Here is a 21,386-nt window from a genome sequence, read left to right as displayed (position 1 = left end):
CTGATGATAGAAGAGTGAAAAGACATTCAACATTTATAATGGCTGGGAAAAATACAAAATTAAATGCTGGAAATACGTCTATACATTTCTCCTTCCCACATACTGCACTGACGTGTCTCCTAATGTAAATAAGATAATAACGTACAGCAACAATTCATATTGAAAGAATGAATTGCCATTTTACATTAAAGAGTAAAAGCAAAATACTGCAGATGCTGAAAATTAGAAATCACCTATGTATGTCATTTCAGATGTATGTTAATCCGATCCTTCAAGATTCAGGGGTGAACGGACGATTTATTTCTTAATGCAGTGACTTGTGGACATCTAGAATACACTGCCTGAAGGAATGACAGAAGCATTATAGCTTTCAAAAGGAAATTGGAGAAATATGTGAAAAGGTTTGAGATATAAAAATAGGCTGAAAAGACTGGGACTTTTTTCACTGGAACAGAGGTGGTTGAGGGGTTGACCTTATTGAGATAAGGTGAATGACAATGGTCTCTCCCCAGGGTAGGGGGAGTTCAAAACTAGGGGTCATATTTCTAACGTTAGAAGAGAAAGATTTAAAAAGGACTTGAGGGGCAAATACTTTACACTGAGAGTGGTTCGTGTGTGGAATGGAAGTGGTGGCTACAGGTACAGTTACAAGGCATAAAATACATTTGGATAAATACATGAATAAGAAAGATTTGAATGGAATGGACCAAGGGCAAGCAGATGGGACTAGTTTAGTTTGGGATTATGGTCAGCATGGACTGGTTGGATCAAAGGGCCTATTTCCGTGTTGTGTGACTCTAACAAGATACAGGGGAACCTCGATTATCCGAAGGAGATGGGCAGGCACTATTTCATTCAGATAATTGATTATTTGGTTAATTGATTAAATGCTTTTCCTCAGGGGCTTGGAGTTTTTAAAGTCTGCTCCCCATTCAGGAGACTGTAGGAGCACACCATGCACAAGCCTTATGAAATCAACTTAATTACTGAAAATCCCTCCATGGCTTGCCAACTCAAATGTTCTAAAACATGTCTCAACCTAACAACCCTCTAAGGTCACTGATCTCCTCGAATTCCACCATCTTGCATGTGCCTGAATTTCCTTGATTCACCACTGGAGGCAGTGCCTTCAGTTGCCTTGGACCGAATTTCTTTTTCATTTCTTCCCTCAACTTCTTCACCTTGTGAGGTACAACCATGATGGGCTGAACTGCCTCCTTCTCTGCTATAGATATTGCAATTCTATACAAATACACAGCTATTTTTGAGCAGATGATGCTACATAATTAAATCCATAGCGATGTCAAACATCAAGGATTGTCATGTTCATTGCAGCATCACAGTCAAAGGAAATATCATTTCAACAGCACAATAAATCTGAAAATCATTCTTGGATGTGTCCCGTTCCTAAAATAATTCCAATAGTATAAAATACGTGACAGATGTCTGAGCACATCTGACTTAATGTGTGTTGCTATGCTTACACCTCTGCTTTCATCTTCAACACTTCTGACATCTTCACTGAAACTGCCTTGTGAACTCTTTATTAATTTCACCACTTTTATTTAAAGTGTTATTTTTAAAATAATTCATTTACAAGATGTGGGTGTCACTGTCTAGGCCAGCATTTATTGCCCATCTCTAATTGCCCAGAGGATAGTTAAAAGTCACCCACATTGCTGTGGGTCTGGAGCCACATATAAGTCAGGCCAGCTGAGGCAGGCAGTTTCCTTCCCTAAAGGACATTAGTGAACCAGATGTGTTTTCTCCTGATAACTGACATCAGATTCACGACCACCAACAAACTCTTGATTCCGGATTTTGGTTCGATTCAAATTCTACCATCTACAGAAGAACCTCGATTAACCAGTCACTCAGTTATCCGAATTTCGGATAATCTGGACAAGATTGCAAGGTCCCGATGCTTGGCTTAACTGTGTCACCTGACATTTGATTTTCCAAGCAAAATACTCCCCATTAGTGTCATTTGAATAATCGAGGTTCCTCTGTACTCTGACTGGATTCGAATCTAGGCCCCCAGAACATTACCTGGGTCTCTGGATTAACAGTCCAGCTATAATACCACTAGGCCATCAGCTCTCCTATATGTTAATATTAACTAATACTAGTATTGATGATACTCTTGCAATTGTAATTAGTTTTATTAATATGTCTAACATCTAAAAGAAAGATGTTCCGGTCATGGAGGGACTGCAGCAAAGGGTCAGCAGACTGACTCCTAGGACGGCAGCACTGACATATGAAGAGAAACTGGATTGATCAGGTCTATATTGACTGGAGTTTCGAAGAATGAGAGGGGATTTCAAAGAAACCCACAAAATTCAAATGGGGTATAGGCGGAACACAGGAAGGGTGTTCGTCATGACAGAGGAGTACTGACTAAGATTACAGTCGAAGGAAATATGGTCAGCCATTAACACTGAGATAAAGAAACAATTCTTCACCCTGAGAATTGAGATCCTGTCGAATGGTTGAGGCCAAAATATTGAATGTTTACAATGAATAAGACAGATACAGTTCTGAGGGTAAAAGGATCAAAGGGTATGGAGAAAAAATAGGAACAGGGTCCTGAGTTGGATGATCAGCTGAATAGCAGGGCAGATTCAAAGGGCTGAATGGCCTACTCCTGTTACTATTTAAATGCATGCTTGAAAGACGCAGTATTTATAATATTTTTCAGGCTCACACTTAGCAAAACTTCACGTACTTCTCAAATTTAACTTTCACTCTCTCATTCAATTTGTAGATGCTGTTTGATCCAAAATTTTACAAGATCCAGGCCATTCATTGATGGTAGACTGCAGTTTACAAAAAAAGCAAATGCACATTTATTGCAAATTGGAAATTCAATAATTTACAAGAACTGAATGAAATCAGCATTCCTCACGGTTAATACACCATGCATGGATTACAGATCAGAAACCTCAGGCTGTCCAGCCTGTATGTTGTTCTGTTTTATAGACTGTCATACAGCTGGTCAAGACTAGCCATCTTGTTAAACAAAAAATCCTGAATGATTTGCACTGATTTAGTGTTGCCCCTCAGGATATTCCACAGTACTTTATAGCTAATGAAAAGCTTCTGAAGTGTAATCACTGTTATGATGAAGACATCTATTATCTATGGGGAATTTGGATTTTAAATTAGAGGCAAATGGGTTCAGCAACCAAACTGCTAAAATAAAACTTATGATCTATCAAGCCAGGGTTCACTCTGGGATCTGACTTGTCCAGTAATACATTCAGCTGGATTGTAACACTGTGCAAATGTAAGAAGCATAGGAGTATTCAATTTGAGCAGAGCAGTAGCCCATAAGCAGCAATGTTATAATAACCAGATCATCTGTTTTTTTGATGCTAGTTGAGTGATCTATATTGGCTGAACATCCCTTCTCTTCATGAACAGATTGTCACGATATCTCTTCTTTCCAGGGCAGATGCGACTTTAATTCAAAGGCTTAATCAAAAGACCGCACCGGCAACAGTGCTGCATTCTCTTAGTACTGCACTAGAGCGCCAGCCAAGATTGCGCACTCAATTCCCTGAAGTGGGATTTGAACACACAACCTTCCAACGCAGAGACAAAGATACTACCCTTTGAACTGTAGTTGAAGAATAGGAGTTAGGAGGTCACATTGGTTAGACCACTTTTAGAATACTGCATTCAATTCTGGTCATCCTGCTATAAGAAAGATGTTAAACTTGAAAGGGTTCAGAAAAGATTTACAAGAGGGTTGTTGGGATTGAAGGGTTTGAGCTATAGGGAGAGGCTGAATAGGTTGGGGCTAATTTCTTTGGAGCATCGGAGGCTGAACGGTGACGTTATAGAGGTTTATAAAATCATGAGGGGCATAGATAGGGTGAATAGCCAATGTCTTTTTCCCATTGTAGGGGGAAACCAAAACTATAGGGTATAGGTTTACGGTGAGAGGAGAAAGATTTAAAAGGCAACCTCAGGAGCAACTTTTTAACGTGATGTGTGACTGGAATAAGTTGCCAGAGGAAGTGGTGGAGGCTGGTACAATTAAATTAGATTCCCTACAGTGTAGAAACAGGCCCTTCGGCCCAACAAGTCCACACTGACTCTCCGAAGAGTAACCCACCCTTACCCATTTCCCTCTGACTAAAGCACCTAACAGTATGGGTAATTTAGCATGGCCAATTCACCTGACCTGCACAGCTTTGGACTGTGGGACGAATCCAGAGCACCCGGAGGAAACCCACGCAGACATGGGGAGAATGTGCAAACTCCACACAGACCCAAGGCTGGTATCAAACCCGGGTCCCTAGCGCTGTAAGGCAGCAGTGCTAACCACTGTGCCACTATGCTGCCCCAGTTACAATAATTGCAACCCGGCATCTGGATGGGCACATGAATGGGTACATTAGAGGGATATGGGCCAAATGTTGGCAAACGGGACTAGATTAATTATGATATCTACTTGGAATGGACAAGTTGGACCGAAGGATCTGTTTCTGTGCTTTATGACTCTATATTCCACATTGTCAGAGTGAATAAAACCTTGACAGAATTCAATTTTGGAAAGGCATTAGCTCCTGCTAGTAAAAGGTCTGGCAGTGGTTGGTGGGGAAGAAATATTGGTTTTGACCCAAAATGCAAGAGGCTCACACTATATTTTCCATCAGTTTTCCTTCCTTATAGTTGCGCCAAAGTAGAATTTCTCCCTCTTCTGAGGAAGGGTAACCAGACCAGAAACATTAACTCTGATGTCTCTTCACAGATGCTACCAGACCTACTGAGGTTTTCCAGAGATTTTTGATTTGGAATCTCTCCCCTGTCTCTTTGACAGCTAACCATTGTGTGGCTAACCTACAGCATGTTCCACTAAACATTCTCAGCTTTAGTGAGTGTTGAGAAGATTTGTGGCTCAGGTTGAGGTTCTGGGTATAGGTTTGCTCGCTGAGCTGGAGGTTCATTTTCAAACATTTCGTCACCTTACTAGGTAATGTCTTCAGTGACCCTCCGGATGAAGCACTGCGGATCATTTCTGCTTATTATTTATATTATTATAATATAAGTAAAAAGCAGGAATCATCAGCAGTGCTTCATCTGGAGGCTCACTGAAGAGGTTACCTAGTATGGTGACGAAATGTCCGAAAGAGAACCTTCTAGCTTAGTGAGCAAACATACATCCATTCTCAGCTTTTCTTATACATGGCAAGCCTTAACTGGTCATTCTACTTGGGTCCTGGAGAGTTCTAAAGAAATACTTTCAGATGAAACCTACATAAATTGATTTCAGATGAGGACTGTTTATTGTGCACCCTGGAGGTGGACTGCAGGCAATACGTACTCCCTTGTGACAGATCAATAATAAAGTGGTGTTAACTACTATAAATATCATCAACCTTTGAAGTTATCAAAGTTAAGAAATGGGGCAAAGTTTGTTTTTATTAATGTATGTTGAGACATGCTTTTTGTTCCATTGTATTTCAAAATTTGGGATGCAATAAAATACATATATAGGAATCTTCTGCGAGAGATTTTATGAACTATCCTTTCCACTGAGTGAGGACACATCTTGTGTTTAAGCTCTGGTTTTTACAGTTCCTTCCCAATCATTTTGGAGTTGCATAGCAAATTTTCAACATCTGCCCATTTTCGATTAGAAAAAAAAATTCCTGATAATGGCAAGCACATTTCATAAAAATACTTGAAACATAAAATCTGGCATTGACATGTGAAAATACTGCAGAAGCTGAGGGCATGTCTTGCAAACTGCATCTACCAGATGTGCACTGCCATATGGCTGCTCATGGTGAGAACAGCAAGGGCTGTTAAGTGCAGGTATAAAAACTTACATGAGAAATAATTCTACTTACACATCACTGAAATGAGGGATGCTGTTGAAGTTTCTCATCCTGTACTCATCAGGACAAATGAAAGAATGCCAAATTTCAAACAATCACAATAATTTTTATCTTGTCTTATAACTTGTGATAATTTGAAACTGAGCATCCTTGCACTTGTTCTGTTGAACAAAGGACAAGAAATGCCAGCAACATATCTCTTTTTCAGCAATATACAAGTAATTCGACATTGTAAATAAATTCTACATTCATGCTTTATCCAAGATGCAAAGTACTTTTGGAAATCTGAATGTAAGCTCACTCTGCAATGAGGTTCCAGACAGAAGGCAATAGGTTAATATTTTTATTCACGGTGTTTATGTGGAGCACAATAACTGAGATTGAATTCTCACAGATGTATTTTACAGCTCCTTGGTAACACAAGGTAACTATGGTAACCATGTTCCATAATGGAGCATTCTAAGGCAAAGAAAGATGATGGCTGTCACTGTGTATGAGGCAGATTAAGAGAATAAAAATGTCAGATTTCCATAATCCACAGGATTCTGTCGTGGGATGAAGCACTAAATGTGCTAACACTTTTTGGCTTCTTCAGTTCACCAGCCAAAGCAAGTCAAACCATAAAACTATTATGTCCACTATGGGTAAAGTCTGGAATCCACCCACTGGAACAAAGATCAAACCTCATGCTTTTGGCACTAATCTGGCCCAAATCAGTCATGCATTCAGGCAACTCAATCACCTGGGTTCCCCATAGAGTCCGAGTCAATGGGGCAACATAGACTTTTAATTCACTGCTAAAAAGAGACATGAAGTCAAAGCTTTTTGTCTTCCACAGATTGACGCTGAAATTGCAAGAAAGCCAACTTCAGAAAGGGACGAACACTTTGTATAGCTTGAGAAGAGACTGCTAATGGGCATGGCGATGCTTGAGGAACGATGTTAGCAAACTAATTAAATTTAAATTAGGAAAGTTTACTCTGATTGGGCAAGTCATTGCGAGCAGGCGGGGACTGAGTAAGAGAACAAAGCAGCTTCTGACTTGAGCAATTTAATGGCACCTTGAGCCTGAAAGATGATCTTAAATTGTTTTCTGTGGTCAGTATTCAGGATTATTTAGCAAATGTTGTCCAAAGTAGAATCACATCTAATGTTGGTATGATGTTCTCATGTCTTTATGTCTCTTTTGAAGTGTTTAAGTTCTGTACTATCAAGCAATTACTTTTACACATACATTATAGTCAGATAGTGGTGGTAGAGGTTCCAATGTGCTTTTTATCATATGGCTGTCCAGGAATCTCCCTCACTTTTCCCATCTTTCACTAACATATCTTAGAAAGACGCACTCTCAGACTAACATTCAACTTGTTCTGGTGCATTATGAATTAAAGCAAAATGCTGCAGATGCTAGAAATCTGGAACAAACAGAGAATGATTGAGAAACTCAGCAGGTCTGGCAGCACCTCAGGAGAGAGAAACAGAATTAACATTTCAAGTTCAGTGCAGCACACCTTCTTTGACCCTTAGAACCAGGAACAACTGGCTCAGGGATAGGGGTCTTTTCCATAGGCCATAAGACCTCCATATGCACGCTTCAAGATCTTTAAGATACTAAATAGAACTAGCAATTTAAAGTTTAACAAAAAATCACTGGGTGCAATAATATCTTTGGATCTCCCAAAGCAAGTTTTCAAGGCATGGTAAAAAGAATCCAGGGAACAGGAGAATCAACGTTTCGGGCATAAGCCCTTCTTCAGGACCTCACTTTCTCCTCATGGTAAAAAGAATTAATGGCTATGAAAATACAAATGATAACGAGATATAAACCACTTTTGACAGTTTGACATTCCTGTAGAAAAGTCACAATTACCCTCAATGACTGATTTACCTGTTATCTAACAGAACAATAATAGGGTTCATTCATTACTGGTTTCCAGACATGCTGTCTGAAATACACACAGAGAGACACAGTGGAGAGATAGTCAAAAGAGATGCAGTCAGACATGGCAAACCTCATCTCACTCCAATAGCAAAATGTCAGCCACTAGATTCCAGGTTCAAGTTCCAGTCCTGGGCTCGAGCACAGAAACTCAAGGCTGAAAGTCGAGCCCCATACTGTGCGAGTGCTGTCCTCTCAAAGGTGGCTGTCTTTGAATCAGATTTAATGCTAAGGTCCCATCTGCATGTTCACATGCAAAGGTTCATGTGGACGAGTTTGAAGAAATGCAGGGGAGTTACCCCAGGATCCTGGTCAATACTTTTCTCTCAACCAACAGTACCAAAACCAGGTAATCTGATCATTATAACACGGCTGCTTGCAGGAGCTTGCTGTGAACAAATTGTAATAACTATATATCAGAAAGTGTTTCATTGTTTATGAAGGACTTTGAGACATTTGCTATTATGAAAAGGAGTATACAAATGCAAGTCTCTCTTTTATTCCCAACAAGAAATAGGTTGTAGATTGTGAAGGAAATTGGGTCTTGGATGGTTCTTTTATGGGCGGCACAGTGGTCAGCACTGCTGCCTCACAACACCAGGGAATGCGTTGCTGGAAAAGCGCAGCAGGTCAGGCAGCATCCAAGGAACAGGAGAATCGACGTTTCGGGCATAAGCCCTTCTTCAGGAATCCTGAAGAAGGGCTTATGCCCGAAACGTCGATTCTCCTGTTCCTTGGATGCTGCCTGACCTGCTGCGCTTTTCCAGCAACACATTTTCAGCTCTGATCTCCAGCATCTGCAGCCCTCACTTTCTCTCACGACACCAGGGACCCAGGTTTGATGCCAGCCTCAGGCGACTGTCTGGGTGGAGTTTGCATGTTCTCCCTGTGTCTGCGTGGGTTTCCTCAGAGTGCTCCAGTTTCCTCCCACAACCCAAAGATGTGTAGGTCAGGTGAATAGGCCATGCTAAATTGCCCATAGTATTAGGTGCATTAGTCAGAGGGAAATGGGTCTGGGTGGGTTACTCTTCGGGGGGTCGGTGTGGACTTGTTGGGTAAAATGATCTGTTTCCACACTGTGGGGATTCTATGATGATTCTTCTGGTGACAGTGTAGGGTGAGTTAAAGAAAAGCCTTTGTGACAGATGCTCCATTTAGCAATGGATGGCTAGAAGTTCAACTAAGTGGAGAGCTGGAGCACTGAGCTGGACAGCACAGGAGAGTTGCGGGAGGAAGGTGGTATGGTCAGCTTCACCAAAGACTGGAGAGGTGAGGCCTGTGTCTGTCTTAAATAGTTCAGAGGGACAGGACATGGGCCAGATGTCAAGAGTTGCTGCTTTCGTAGTCTTGAATCATAAGGGCTAAAACAACATGTCTGCCTCATCTTGGTGGGTGGCACTGGGGAGTGAGAAAGTCACAAGTTCAATTCCCACTCCACAGACTTGTACTCAAAGTCCAGGCTGACAATCCAGTGCTGTACTGTGAATGAACAGAAATTATACAGAAAAGTGGAAAAAAACTTGTATTGTTATTGTGCGTTTTACAGACTCAGGATATCCCCAAATCTTTGCTGCCAATGACTGGCAAAGAGTAGTCAATTGCAGACTTTAGAAATGCAGCAATCAATTTAATGCATAGCAAGCTCCCACAACCAGCAGCATAATCAAGAACAGAACTTCGGTTTTAGGTTGAGGCATAAATGCCAGAATTCACACGGGGAAGAACTCTCCATTTTTCTTCAGAAAGCAGTCATGGAAATTTAAATTCATAGGAGGGGTGCAGACAGAGTCTCAGGTTTAAAGCTTCAAATGACTAGTCCATAGGAACATTGTCTCAAGTGTGAGGACAAACGAGTGAAATGCAGGATTTTTGTGTTGAACAGATATTAGCTACAGCTTCAGCAATGAAAATGAATGAGAGGGGCAGTGCTCAGAAAAGCACAGCTCCTTCCGAGAACCTCCGCAAAATCTCTGTGAACGTAATTACCGGTAGACTACTGACTGCAAGATTCCCTAGCAACCACTAGGTCACCAGCATAAGAACATGCCAGAGCTTAGGTGTCCTTCTGTGCAGATGTCAAAATCATCAAAACAACTAAATCAATCCTGATCATGGGGTGATACGATATGAAAACAAGACTGAGCAAAGAACGAATTTAATTTTACAAAATGTGAATGAAACGGTCCTTGCTGATTAACTAAGACCTTAACTGCTGGTCCAGAAATAATAACATTGCAAAGAATAAAGAAAACATTGGAATGCTTGAATTTCCCCTAATGGTCTGGAAACACAACTGATTTACATCTCAATGCTGAAAAGGAAATTGAAATATCAACATCAGGAAGCTGAAGTTTACAACTTTTCTAACACCAGACAGAAAAGATTATAAACAACAAGAACATGGCGTGGAGGAAGGAGGTGAATGTACTGTAGCCAGATGTGTAAAAGACACAAACATAAGTGGAAAGGCAATTCAGTACAAGCAGTTTCAACATATAGTTAGATTAAGTACGCAGGCAAACAATTAGCAGATAAAGGATAATTTGGGAAGGTGTGAAGTTGGAAGGAAGAACAAAATGGAGAAAAACTGCATAAAGCTGGAACACAAAGGGGCCTGAGGGTACCTGTGCACAAAACACGGAAAGCTAGCACACAGGTTCAGCAGGTAATCAGAAAGGCTAATGGAACTTTGGTGAAAATGTGTTGCTGGAAAAGCGCAGCAGGTCAAGCAGCATCCAAGGAGCAGGAGAATCGACGTTTCGGGCATGAGCCCTTCTTCAGGAATCATTGGAACTAATGGAACATTGGTCCTTATTTCAAGGGTTTTGGAGTTTAAGAGTAGGGAATCTTACTGCAACTGTGCAAGGTGCTAGTGAGATCACGTCTGGAGTACTGTGAACAGTCTTAGTCCCCTTATTTATGGAAAGACGGCATTTAATTGGAGGCAGTTTAGTGACGGTTCACCAAGATGATCCCTGGTATAGAGGGAATGTCTAATGAGCAAAGACTAAACAGGTTGGAACTCTACTCACTGGAGTTGAGAAGAATGACAGGTGATCTCACTAAAACACACAGGATTCTTAAGGAGCCTGACAGGGTAAATGTTGACAGGATATTTTCCCTCATAGGTGAATTTAAAACGAGAAAGTCGCAGAATAAAGGGGTGCCAATTTAATACTGAGAAGAGGAGGAACTTCCTCTGAGAGGGTTGTGAGTCATTGAAACTCTTTGGCACCAAGAGCTGTGGGGATAGAGTCCATATGTATATTTAAGGCTGAGATCCTTGATCAGTCGGGGAATCAAGGGTTATGTGGAAAATGCAGAAAATTGAAAATAGGGAATGTCAGATCAAACATGATCCAACAGAATGGTGAAGAAGGTTGGAGGGATCAAATGGCCTACTTCTCCTCCTATTTCTTATGGTCTAAGACAATCTGGCAGAAACTTAGAATGGAGTGAGACTGGCAACAGAAAATACCAAAATTTACTTGATTAAATAAGAGGGTTACTTTTATATGTTGTCTCCTATGAGCTTGCAATTCCCAGAGCATTTTGTGGAGCAGTTTTTAAGAGGTTGTCACTCTTGTAATACAGGAAACATGGCTGCCAACTTGCATGCAACAAGACAGTGGGGACAGAAAATCGTTTGTTCCAGTGTTAATCAGGAGATAAATATTGGCCAGGTCTCTAGAGATAACTGCCCTGGTCGTCTTAGATAGTCCATGGGATCTTTTGTGTACACCAAAATAGACAGGTGGGACCTTGGCAGAATGTTCCATTCAAACGACAACACTCCAATAGCATAGGCTCTCTCACTGTTATGCTGAATGTCATCGTTGTGTTCAAACTTTGGAGTGGGACTTGAACCAAGACCCTTCAGAGGCAAGCATGTTAACAATAGAATCACAGTTAATGCCTGAAATAAAGTTTACAGTAAACTTTCCAAACTGTGTGAGAAAAACTGGGAGAAACACTATCAGATGAATATTGACTGAATAAAAGCAGTCATAGAGTCATAGAGATATACAACATGGAATCAGACCCTTTGGTCCAACCCATCCATGCTGGCCAGTTATCCCAACCCAATCTACACTCACCTGCTAGCACCCGGCCCATATCCCTCCAAACCCTTCCTATTCATATACCCATCCAAATGCCTCTTAAATGTTGCAATTGTACCAGCCTCCACCATTTCCTCTGGCAGCTCATTCCATACACGTACCACCCTCCGTGTGAAAAAGTTGCCCCTTCGGACTCTTTTACATTTTTCCCCTCTTACCCTAAACCTATGCCCTCTAGTTCTGGACTCCCTGACCCCAGGGAAAAGACTATGTCTATTTGCCCTATCCATGCCCGTCATAATTTTGCAAACCTCTATAAGGTCACCCCTCAGCCTCTGACGCTCAAGGGAAAATAGCCCCAACCTGTTCAGCCTCTCCCTATAGCTCAAATCCACCAATCCTGGCAAAATCCTTCTAAATCTTTTCTGAACCCTTTCAAGTTTCACAACATCTTTCCGATAGGAAGGAGACCAGAATTGCATGCAATATTCCAACAGTGGCCTAACCAAATTCCTGTACAGCCGCAACATGACCTCCCAACTCCTGTACTCCATACTCTGACCAATAAATGAAAGCATACCAAATGCCTTCTTCACTATCCTATCTACCTACGACTCCACTTTCAAGGAGCTATGAACCTGCACTCCAAGATCTCTTTGTTCAGCAACACTCCCTAGGACCTCACCATTAAGTGTATAAGTCCTGCTAAGACTTGCTTTCCCGAAATGCAGCATCTCACATTTATCTGAATTAAACTCCATCTGCCAATTCTCAGTCCATTGGTCCATCTTGTCCAGATGTTGTTGTAATCTGAGGTAACCATCTTCGCAGTCCACTACACCTCCAATTTTGGTGTCATCTGCAAACTTACTAACTGTACCTCTTATGCTCGCATCCAAATCATTTATGTAAATGACAAAACGTAGAGGACCCAGCACCGGTCCTTGTGGCACTCCATTGGTCACAGGCCTTCAGTCTGAAAAAAAACCCTCCACCACCACCCTCTGTCTTCTACCTTTGAGCCAGTTCTGTATCCAAATGGCTAGTTCTCCCTGTATTCCATGAGATCTAACCTTGCTAATCAGTCTCCCATGGGGAACTTGTTGAACGCCTTACTGAAGTCCATATAGATCACATCTACAGCTCTGCCCTCATCAATCCTCTTTGTTACTTCCTCAAAAAACTCAATCAAGTTTGTGAGACATGACTTCCCATGCACAAAGCCATGTTGACTATCCCTAATCAGTCCTTGACTTTCCAAATATATGTATATCCTGTCCCTCAGGATTCCCTCCAACCACTTGCCCATCACTGACGTCAGGCTTACTGGTCTATAGTTCGCTGGCTTGTCTTTACCACCCTTCCTAAACAGTGGCACTACGTTAGCCAACCTCCAGTCTTCCGGCACCCTTACCTGTGACGATCGATGATACAAATATCTCAGCAAGAGGCTCAGCAATCACTTATCTAGCTTCCCACAGAGTGCTAGGGTACACCTGATCAGGTCCTGGGGATTTATCCACCTTTATGCTTTTCAAGACTTCCGGCACTTCCTCCTCTGTAATATGGACATTTTGCAAGATGTCACCATCTATTTCCCTACAGTCTATAACTTCTATATCCTTTTCCACAGTAAATACTGATGCAAAATACTCGTTCAGTATCTCCCCCATTTCTGCGGCTCCACACAAAGGCCACCTTGCTGATCTTTGAGGGGCCCTATTTTCTCCTTAGTTACCCTTTTGTCCTTAACATATATGTAAAAACCCTTTGGATTCTCCTTAATTCTATTTGCCAAAGCTATCTCATGTCCCCTTTTTGCCCTCCTGATTTCCCTCTCAAATATACTCCTACTGCCTTTATACTCTTCTAAGGATTCACTCGATCTATCCTTTCTATACCTTACATATGTTTCCTTCTTTTTCTTAACCAAACCCTCAATTTCTTTAGTCATCCAGCATTCCCTATACCTACCAGCCTTTCTTTTCACCCTGACAGGAATATACTTTCTCTGGATTCTCATTATCTCATTTCTGAAGGCTTCCCATTTTCCAGCCATCTCTTTACCTGCAAACATTTACCCCCAATCAGCTTTCGAAAGTTCTTGCCTAATACTGTCAAAATTGGTCTTTCTCCAATTTAGAACTTTAACTTTTAGATCTTTAACTTTTCCATCACTATTTAAAATCTAACAGCATTGGGTCGCTGGCCCCAAAGTACTCCCCCACTGACACCTCAGTCACCTGCCCTGCCTTATTTCCCAAGAGTAGGTCAGGTTTTGCACCTTCTCTAGTAGGTACATCCACATACTGAATCAGAAAATTGTCTTGCACACACTTAACAAATTCCTCTCCATCTAAACCCTTAACACTATGGCAGTCCCAGTCTATGTTTGGAAAGTTAAAATCCCCTACCATAACCACCCTGTTATTCTTACAGATAGCTGAGATCTCCTTACAAATTTGTTTTTCAACTTCCCTCTGATCATCCTTTTCTTATTTCTCAGTTCCACCCAAATAACTTCCCTGGATGTATTTCTAGGAATATCCTCCCTCAGCACAGCTGTAATGCTATCCCTTATCAAAAAGGCCACTCCCCCTCCTCTCTTGCCTCCCTTTCTATCCTTCCTGTAGCATTTGTATCCTGGAACATTAAGCTGCCAGTCCTGCCCATCCCTGAGCCATGTTTCTGTAATTGCTGTGATATCCCAGTTCCATGTTCCTAACCATGCCCTGAGATACCAAAGACTATTCCTAAGAAACCAAATGAGGTAAACATTAGAAGGCTCTGATTGTCAGGAGATACTCCTTTAGAAAGCTCACTTGAGCCATGAGGCTGATCTATACTACTCAGGCTGCCCCTTTCTTGGTTCATTGAAACATTGACTCCATTGGCCTTCAGGAAGATTGCCTGAAACTGATGACATCCCCACTATTGGCAAAATGCCGACAGTCCTGGATGACAACTCACAACAGGAGCCTTGATTACAGAAATCGGTTTCCCAAATCCATGGAGTTAGTAGCTGACCCATCTCGCAGCCCACCACTAAGACGCATCTCTGATGGTGGGACAGAAACGGAGAGCTATTGGCACAGTTCCCTGCTCTTCTGACCTCTCACCCTATGTGCCAGCTGAGGGTCAGCAAAATTCTGCCAACATCAAGGTTGATGCTCACAGTGCAGTAGCAGGGGAAAGGCAAAAATATTATTTGAAATTAAAGTCCGATGTTTCACTCAAGTGTCTTGGCTGGCACTGATCCTTCAACCAGCATTGCCAAAAGGAATGATTTTTGTCATCATCACATTGGTGGCTGTGGAGGCTTAGTTGGTAATAAATTGTCAACCTCATTTCCTGACTGAGAACAGTGCTTACACGTCAAAAGTGCTTCCATGGTTGTAACAACACAAACTGCAGATGCTGGAATCCAAAATTGACAGGCAGGAAGCTGGAAGAACACGGCAAGCCAGACAGCATCAGGAGGTCGAGAAGTCGACGTTTCAGGTGTAAGCCTTCTTTAGGACTGGGGCTGAGTATAGGGGGAGCTGCAGATAAAAGGGTTGGTGGGGGAAAAGGGTGATGAAGCAGGGATAGATGAAGACAGGTAGAGGGTACGACCTTGTTGGTTAATGGGAGGAATGAATCCAGTAGGTGGCTGGAAGGAGTGGATGGGAGGAGGACGAGCTAGAAATGGAGTTGGGGGATGGGGAGGGAGATGGTTTGAAATTGGAGAACTCAATGTTGAGTCCTCCGGGCTGCTGGCTGCCCAGGCGGCAGATGAGGTGCTGTTCCTCCAATTTGCGGTTGGGTTCGTTATGGCAATGGAGGAGGCCAAGGATGGTCATGTCGGAGGAATTGAAATGAATGGTGACTGGGACGTCGAGTCGGCCCTGTCGGCCCAGCTGAGATGCTCGCTGAACAGTTCCTAAGTTTACCTTTGGTCTCCCCGATGTAGAGAAGACCACATTGGTAGCACCTGATGCAGTTAACTAGGTTGAAAGAGAAACAGGTGAACCTCTGTCTCCCATGGAAGGATTGTTTGGGGTCCTGGATGGAAGTGAGTGGGGTGGTGTACCAGCAGATTTTGCATCTTTTCTGGTTTCAGGGTAAGTACTTGGGGGTTCGGGGGGATTGGTAGGGAGAGTGGCACAAACCAAAGACTGTTGAAGGGAACAGTCCTTGTAGAAGGCAGAAAGGGGTAGGGAGGGTAAGATGCTGTTGTTGGTGGGGTCAACTTGGAGTTGGCAGACGTGTTGAAGGATGATGCGTTGGATGTGGAGACCAAAGGGAATATTGAATTGAGTGTCCAGGTCTCTTGGCAATCCAAGGAAGTGCTAGGCAGACATCCAGGAAGTTCTTATTTTAGGGTTTTGTAGGGATTTCTTGCTCCCTAACTTCACCCGTGAACAGCCCCATTTTACATTGTTATCTTCTCATTCTGAACTCCATCTCCCACACCAATGCAAAATCATCTCATTTCCTGCCTTATAAATCCCTTTTATAACCTTAAATCTCTCAATTACCTCACACTTTGATCTCCTCGACTCGAGTAAGTGTAAGCCTTATCTATGCAACTTGTCCTCATAGTTGAAGACATTTTAAATTTAAAAAATAAACTATTGTAAAATAAGGTTTTGAAACCAGGACAGACCTAACTCATTAAATCCACTGTAGCCCAGCTCTTGTCTGGTAAGTCCAAGGTCTTCAAGGTCCATGCATTTAAATCCCAGCGGGCACTGGTATCCCTCTCCATCTGGTGAGCAGTGGGTGTCTGGGATAGCCAAGTTATTCCAGGTCACATTGCTGCAGAACAGAATGAAGATAAATTTCACCTTTAGAACAAGGCCATTTAAAAAAAAAAGTTTGAAACTGCAACGAAATAATGGGGGGTGTTGCACCTGCAGAGACCAGTGAATTGATCTCTGATACATTGAGCCTACAGCAAGAAATGGGTCTCTTGGCCTATCCAGTTTATACTTGTGTATGTTCAGAAGAATGGTCACCGGACCTGAAACGTTAACTCTGCTTTCTTTCCACAGATGCCATCAGACCTGCTGAGCTTTTCCAGTAATTTCTACACAAGTCCCTCTAAGTCTCTTTCTATATCCCTTTCATGTCACCCATCAGCATAACCTTCTATTTCTTTCTTTTGCTTGTTTATCTTGATTTCCCTCAAGGGCACCTCTACAATTCACCGCAACTTCTCCCGATGGCAGCGAGTTCCACATTCTCACCTTGCTCTAGGTGACAAGGTTGGCTCTGAATTCTAGATTGGATTTATTTGTGACTGTTTTATATTGTGAGTGGTTGAACTACAGGGAGATGCTGAATAGACTGGGGCTATTTTTCCTGGAGTGTTGGATGCTGAGGGGTGAACTTATAGCAGTTTATATAATCATGAGGGGCTTGGATAGGCTAAATAGTCTAGATCTTTTTCCTCAGGGCAGGGGAGGCCAAAACTAGAGGGCATAGGTTTAAGGTGAAAGGAGAAAGACATAAAAAGGACCTAAGGGGCAACTCTTTCACACTGAGGGAGGTCACATTTGCAATAAGCTGCCAGAGGAAGCTGTTACAATTACAATATTTAAAAAGCAACTGGATGGGTATATGAATAGGAAGGGTTTAAAGGGATATGGGCCAAATGCTGGCAAATATGACTGGATTAATTTCAGATATCTGGTCAGCCTGGACAAGTTGGTCCGAAAAGTTTGTTTCAGTGCTGTACGTCTGTGACACTGTGGCAGTTAGTAATTTTGATGCCTCTACACAAATGGAAATGTTTCCTCTACACCAATCGAACCCCTTCATAATATCACCAATGTTTACTAGTTTACTCCTCGGCCTTCTCTTCCCAAGACAAAAGGATATTCAGCCTATTTCATTTGATCCAGCATTTAGAACCTCTCAGTTTTTGGGAACCATCTTTGCAGATTAGCACCTAGGATACACCACATCCTCTTTCTTCCACAATCCTGCTCTTCAAATATATGTCCCAATTAACCTTTGAAATGAAGGCAGAATGGCTTAAAGTGTGGTTTTCAATGGTTTTGACAAACAGAAATTGTATGTAATTGGCAAAATTGAAGCAGCCATGCAGGCTTATCAAATCAGAGGTTAAAAAGGGCAGGAATTTTAATTTCACCTTCAGACCAGGCTTGGAGAGTAAGTGTGGGATCTAACCGAGGTATTTAAGATTGTTAAAAGATTGTTAGTAGCATGAATAGAGAGAAACTATTTCCTCTGGTGGGAGTGCAGGGCTAGTCCAGAACAAGAGGGTGGGACCATAACATTAGAGCTAGGCTTTCCTGGGGTGGGGTGATGGGGGGGGGAGGGGAGGCAGTGGTTATGTCAGGAAGCAATGTTTCACACTAAGAGAAGTATAAAGAAGGATTTCTCTCCCAGAAAATGGAGTAAGGCTGAAAGCCTTTTGAAATTCTCAAGGCTGACAGTTACAGATTTTTATTGTTAGAGGCGTTCAGGATTAATGTACTTTTATGAAGTTGAAGGTGTGTATTGTACTTTTAAGACAGAGTGAATGCTGTTCTGCACTGAGAGCTTACAAGCACCTGTCATATGACTAGCTAGCAGTCTCATTACGCACTGGAAACTTGAAAATATGTAACATTTGGCTGTGAAATAGATACCTGAATTATGTTTCAGGATACTAAAACCCAATCGAGTTTGAATTTATTATTCTACCAACATCGAACCAATGAGAAGATCTGATGTTGGGGATATAAAAAGACAGGCAATTTGAAAGTCAGACAGAGCAACTGCGATTTGAAACATTCTTTCGAAGTTTTCACATGAACCATATTCGCAGTAAAAGAAAGAAGATGACCCAGGGAGATCTTCAGCCAAAGGAAGAAAAACACCATTGATGACAGCTGTTGTATGGTTTTGAAATTGTTGACGTAATGTTAATAAGTGTTTTATTGGAACAGTACATTGTTATAGAGTTAGTGGCAGATAATAAGCAGTCAAGAGAAAGGGGGGCTTAGATTTGTGAATAGTTGTTGTTTAATGTTCACTTTTAGAGTTAAAGAATAAATTGATATTATTTTCTTCCAATAGTGATATTTGGGAGTTCTCTGTCACTCATATTTTAACAGATTACGAGACGAGGTGAGCTTTTCTGGGTGTTTGGTTTAATTAGCAGAAGGGTTCACCACCATGTCGTACAATATCAAGAGGGAGTACAAATGAAGGTAATTAATTGAATTGTGGAACAGATGCAAGAGGCTGACTAGCCTTCTCCTGATCCCATCATCCTTAACTAAAGCAAAATACTGCATGCTGTATAAGGCTGTTAGCTGAAAGGATTAACTCTGAAGTTATTGCATAGCTCTGCCCACTGTGACATCTGCGACAGTCTGTGGAAGGAGATGGTCAACTCTCGTTTGTCAATTATAACCATTCCAGTCTGTTAGTCCTAATATAATTTAGGATAGCCTTTGCATCTCTCAAGAAATACGATGTCTCTTATCAAGTGTAATACACTTTCAGTCTTAAGTAAATATAATTTATTTCAGTCAATATATAATAAACAACTTCTTGTTACTCGTGTTATGTGCCTCTATTGCTGAAGACTTATTCATGGTTAATCCTTTGCCACTTCATACTAGCACGCTCTGTAGATTCATATTGCAAAGAGATTGGTGGCAGTAAATCTATCCACAGGAGACCCTAGCAGAAATATATATCAGCTAAGTTAATCTCTTACAATACTGCGGATACTGTATATCTGAGATTAAACCAAAAAATGCTGGAAAAGCTCAGCAAGTCAGGCAGCATCATTCAAGAGAAACAGAATTAATATTTCAGCTCAATGATGTTTAATCAGAACGAAAGAAATATAGAAATGAAAATTTTTTAATTGCATTTCAAAATGGCGTGGAGGTGTGTATGTATGTGAGAGCAAGAAAGGCTACATGTGAGAGAGCGCACGTCTGAGACAGCACATGTGTGAGAGAAAGAGATAGAGCACATATGTGAGAGAGAGTGTGCATGTGTGTGAGAGACAGAGCGAGAAAGAGCCATGCATGAGACAGAGAGAGAGAGAGAGAGAGAAAGAGAAAAACAGAGCATGTGAGCATATATGAGTGAGAGAGTGTGAACGCATGCGAGTGACAGCGAGAGTGTGCAGGAGTGCAGGCTTGCAGAAATGGCATAAAGAGCGAAGAAAAGGTCTGTGATAGGGTAGAAACCAGGGAAACTTAACTAACAAAATATTTCAGGATGGAACAGATAGAGAGACTGGTAATACACAGACAAAAGAAAAATTCCTCTGAAGGTTTAATGGGTGCAATTTACAATGGATTTTCTGCAAAGCAAAAACCATTTGAACATTTTGCTGTTTGAAAAGACCTGGGTTATTATTTGTAAAGAAGAATTAACATTACATAATACTGTGTGAGAAAAGGCACTACATGTGAAGTTAGTGCTCACCCTGGCTGTGTATCATTGGTAACACAATGGTAGGTGAACGTGCCAAACATCTGAACTCCTAAAATTCCATACAACAGCAGAAAGAACAGCAGGAAAATGGACACACTCCAAATCTGTTCTCCTGATCGCCTGTAGTAAAACAAAAAATTGAAAGGATTTAGAAAAGGATGTTGCCAGGGTTGGAGGATTTGAGCTAGAGGGAGAGGCTGAAAAGGCTGGGGCTGTTTTCCCTGGAGCATCAGAGGCTGAGGAGTGACCTTATAGAGGTTGTGGTTCAATTCGCCGAGCTGGGAATTTGTATTGCAGACGTTTCATCCCCTGTCTAGGTGACATCCTCAGTGCTTGGGAGCCTCCTGTGAAGCGCTTCTGTGATGTTTCCTCCGGCATTTATAGTGATTTGTATCTGCCGCTTCCGGTTGTCAGTTTCAGCTGTCCGCTGAAGTGGCCGGTATATTGGGTCCAGGTCGATGTGTTTGTTGATAGAATCTGTGGATGAGTGCCATGCCTCTAGGAATTCCCTGGCTGTTCTCTGTTTGGCCTGTCCTATAATAGTAGTGTTGTTCCAGTCAAACCCATGTTGCTTGTCGTCTGAGTGTGTGGCTACTAAGGATAGCTGGTCGTGTTGTTTCGTGGCTAGTTGGTGTTCATGGATTTGGACCATTAGCTGTCTTCCTGTTTGTCCTATGTAGTGTTTTGTTCAGTCCTTGCATGGGATTTTGTACTCTACATTGGTACACTACAGCTGGAACTGACAACCGGAAGCGGCAGGTACAAATCACTATAAATGCCGGAGGAAAGATCACAGAAGCACTTCACAGGAGGCTCCCAAACACTGAGGATGTCACCTAGACAGGGGATGAAACGTCTGCAACACAAATTTCCAGCTCGGCGAACAGAACCACAATGAGCACCCGAGCTACAAATCTTCTCCCAAACCTATAGAGGTTTATAAAATCATGAGCAGCATGGATAGGGTAAATAGACAAAGTCTTTTCCCTGAGGTGGGGGAGACCAGAACTAAAGGGCATAGGTTTAGGGTGAGAGGGGAAAGATATAAAAGGGACCTAAGGAGCAACTTTTTCATACAGA

The 21,386-nt window shown here is 41.9% G+C and overlaps 1 protein-coding gene across 4 annotated transcripts in view; it reads right to left on the bottom strand.

Annotated features, from left to right (window-relative positions):
* nalcn (sodium leak channel, non-selective) overlaps nucleotides 1-21,386 on the bottom strand; it is a 296,924-nt gene that overhangs the window by 245,345 nt on the left and 30,193 nt on the right. For all 4 annotated transcript variants that reach the window (XM_087987922.1, XM_043691273.2, XM_043691274.2 and 1 more), the window contains exons 6-7: nucleotides 20,298-20,426; nucleotides 16,501-16,652 (exon numbers count right to left, since the gene is read on the bottom strand). In XM_087987922.1, coding sequence (XP_087844048.1) covers nucleotides 16,501-16,652; nucleotides 20,298-20,426 — 281 coding nt within the window. The remainder of the gene's footprint in view (nucleotides 1-16,500; nucleotides 16,653-20,297; nucleotides 20,427-21,386) is intronic.

Source organism: Chiloscyllium plagiosum, unplaced genomic scaffold, assembly GCF_037043375.1.
Source record: "Chiloscyllium plagiosum isolate Xiang-an unplaced genomic scaffold, Cpla_swu_hap1 HiC_scaffold_6, whole genome shotgun sequence".
In the NCBI taxonomy this organism is placed as follows: domain Eukaryota; kingdom Metazoa; phylum Chordata; class Chondrichthyes; order Orectolobiformes; family Hemiscylliidae; genus Chiloscyllium; species Chiloscyllium plagiosum.
This window is presented reverse-complemented; position numbering and strand designations above follow the sequence as displayed.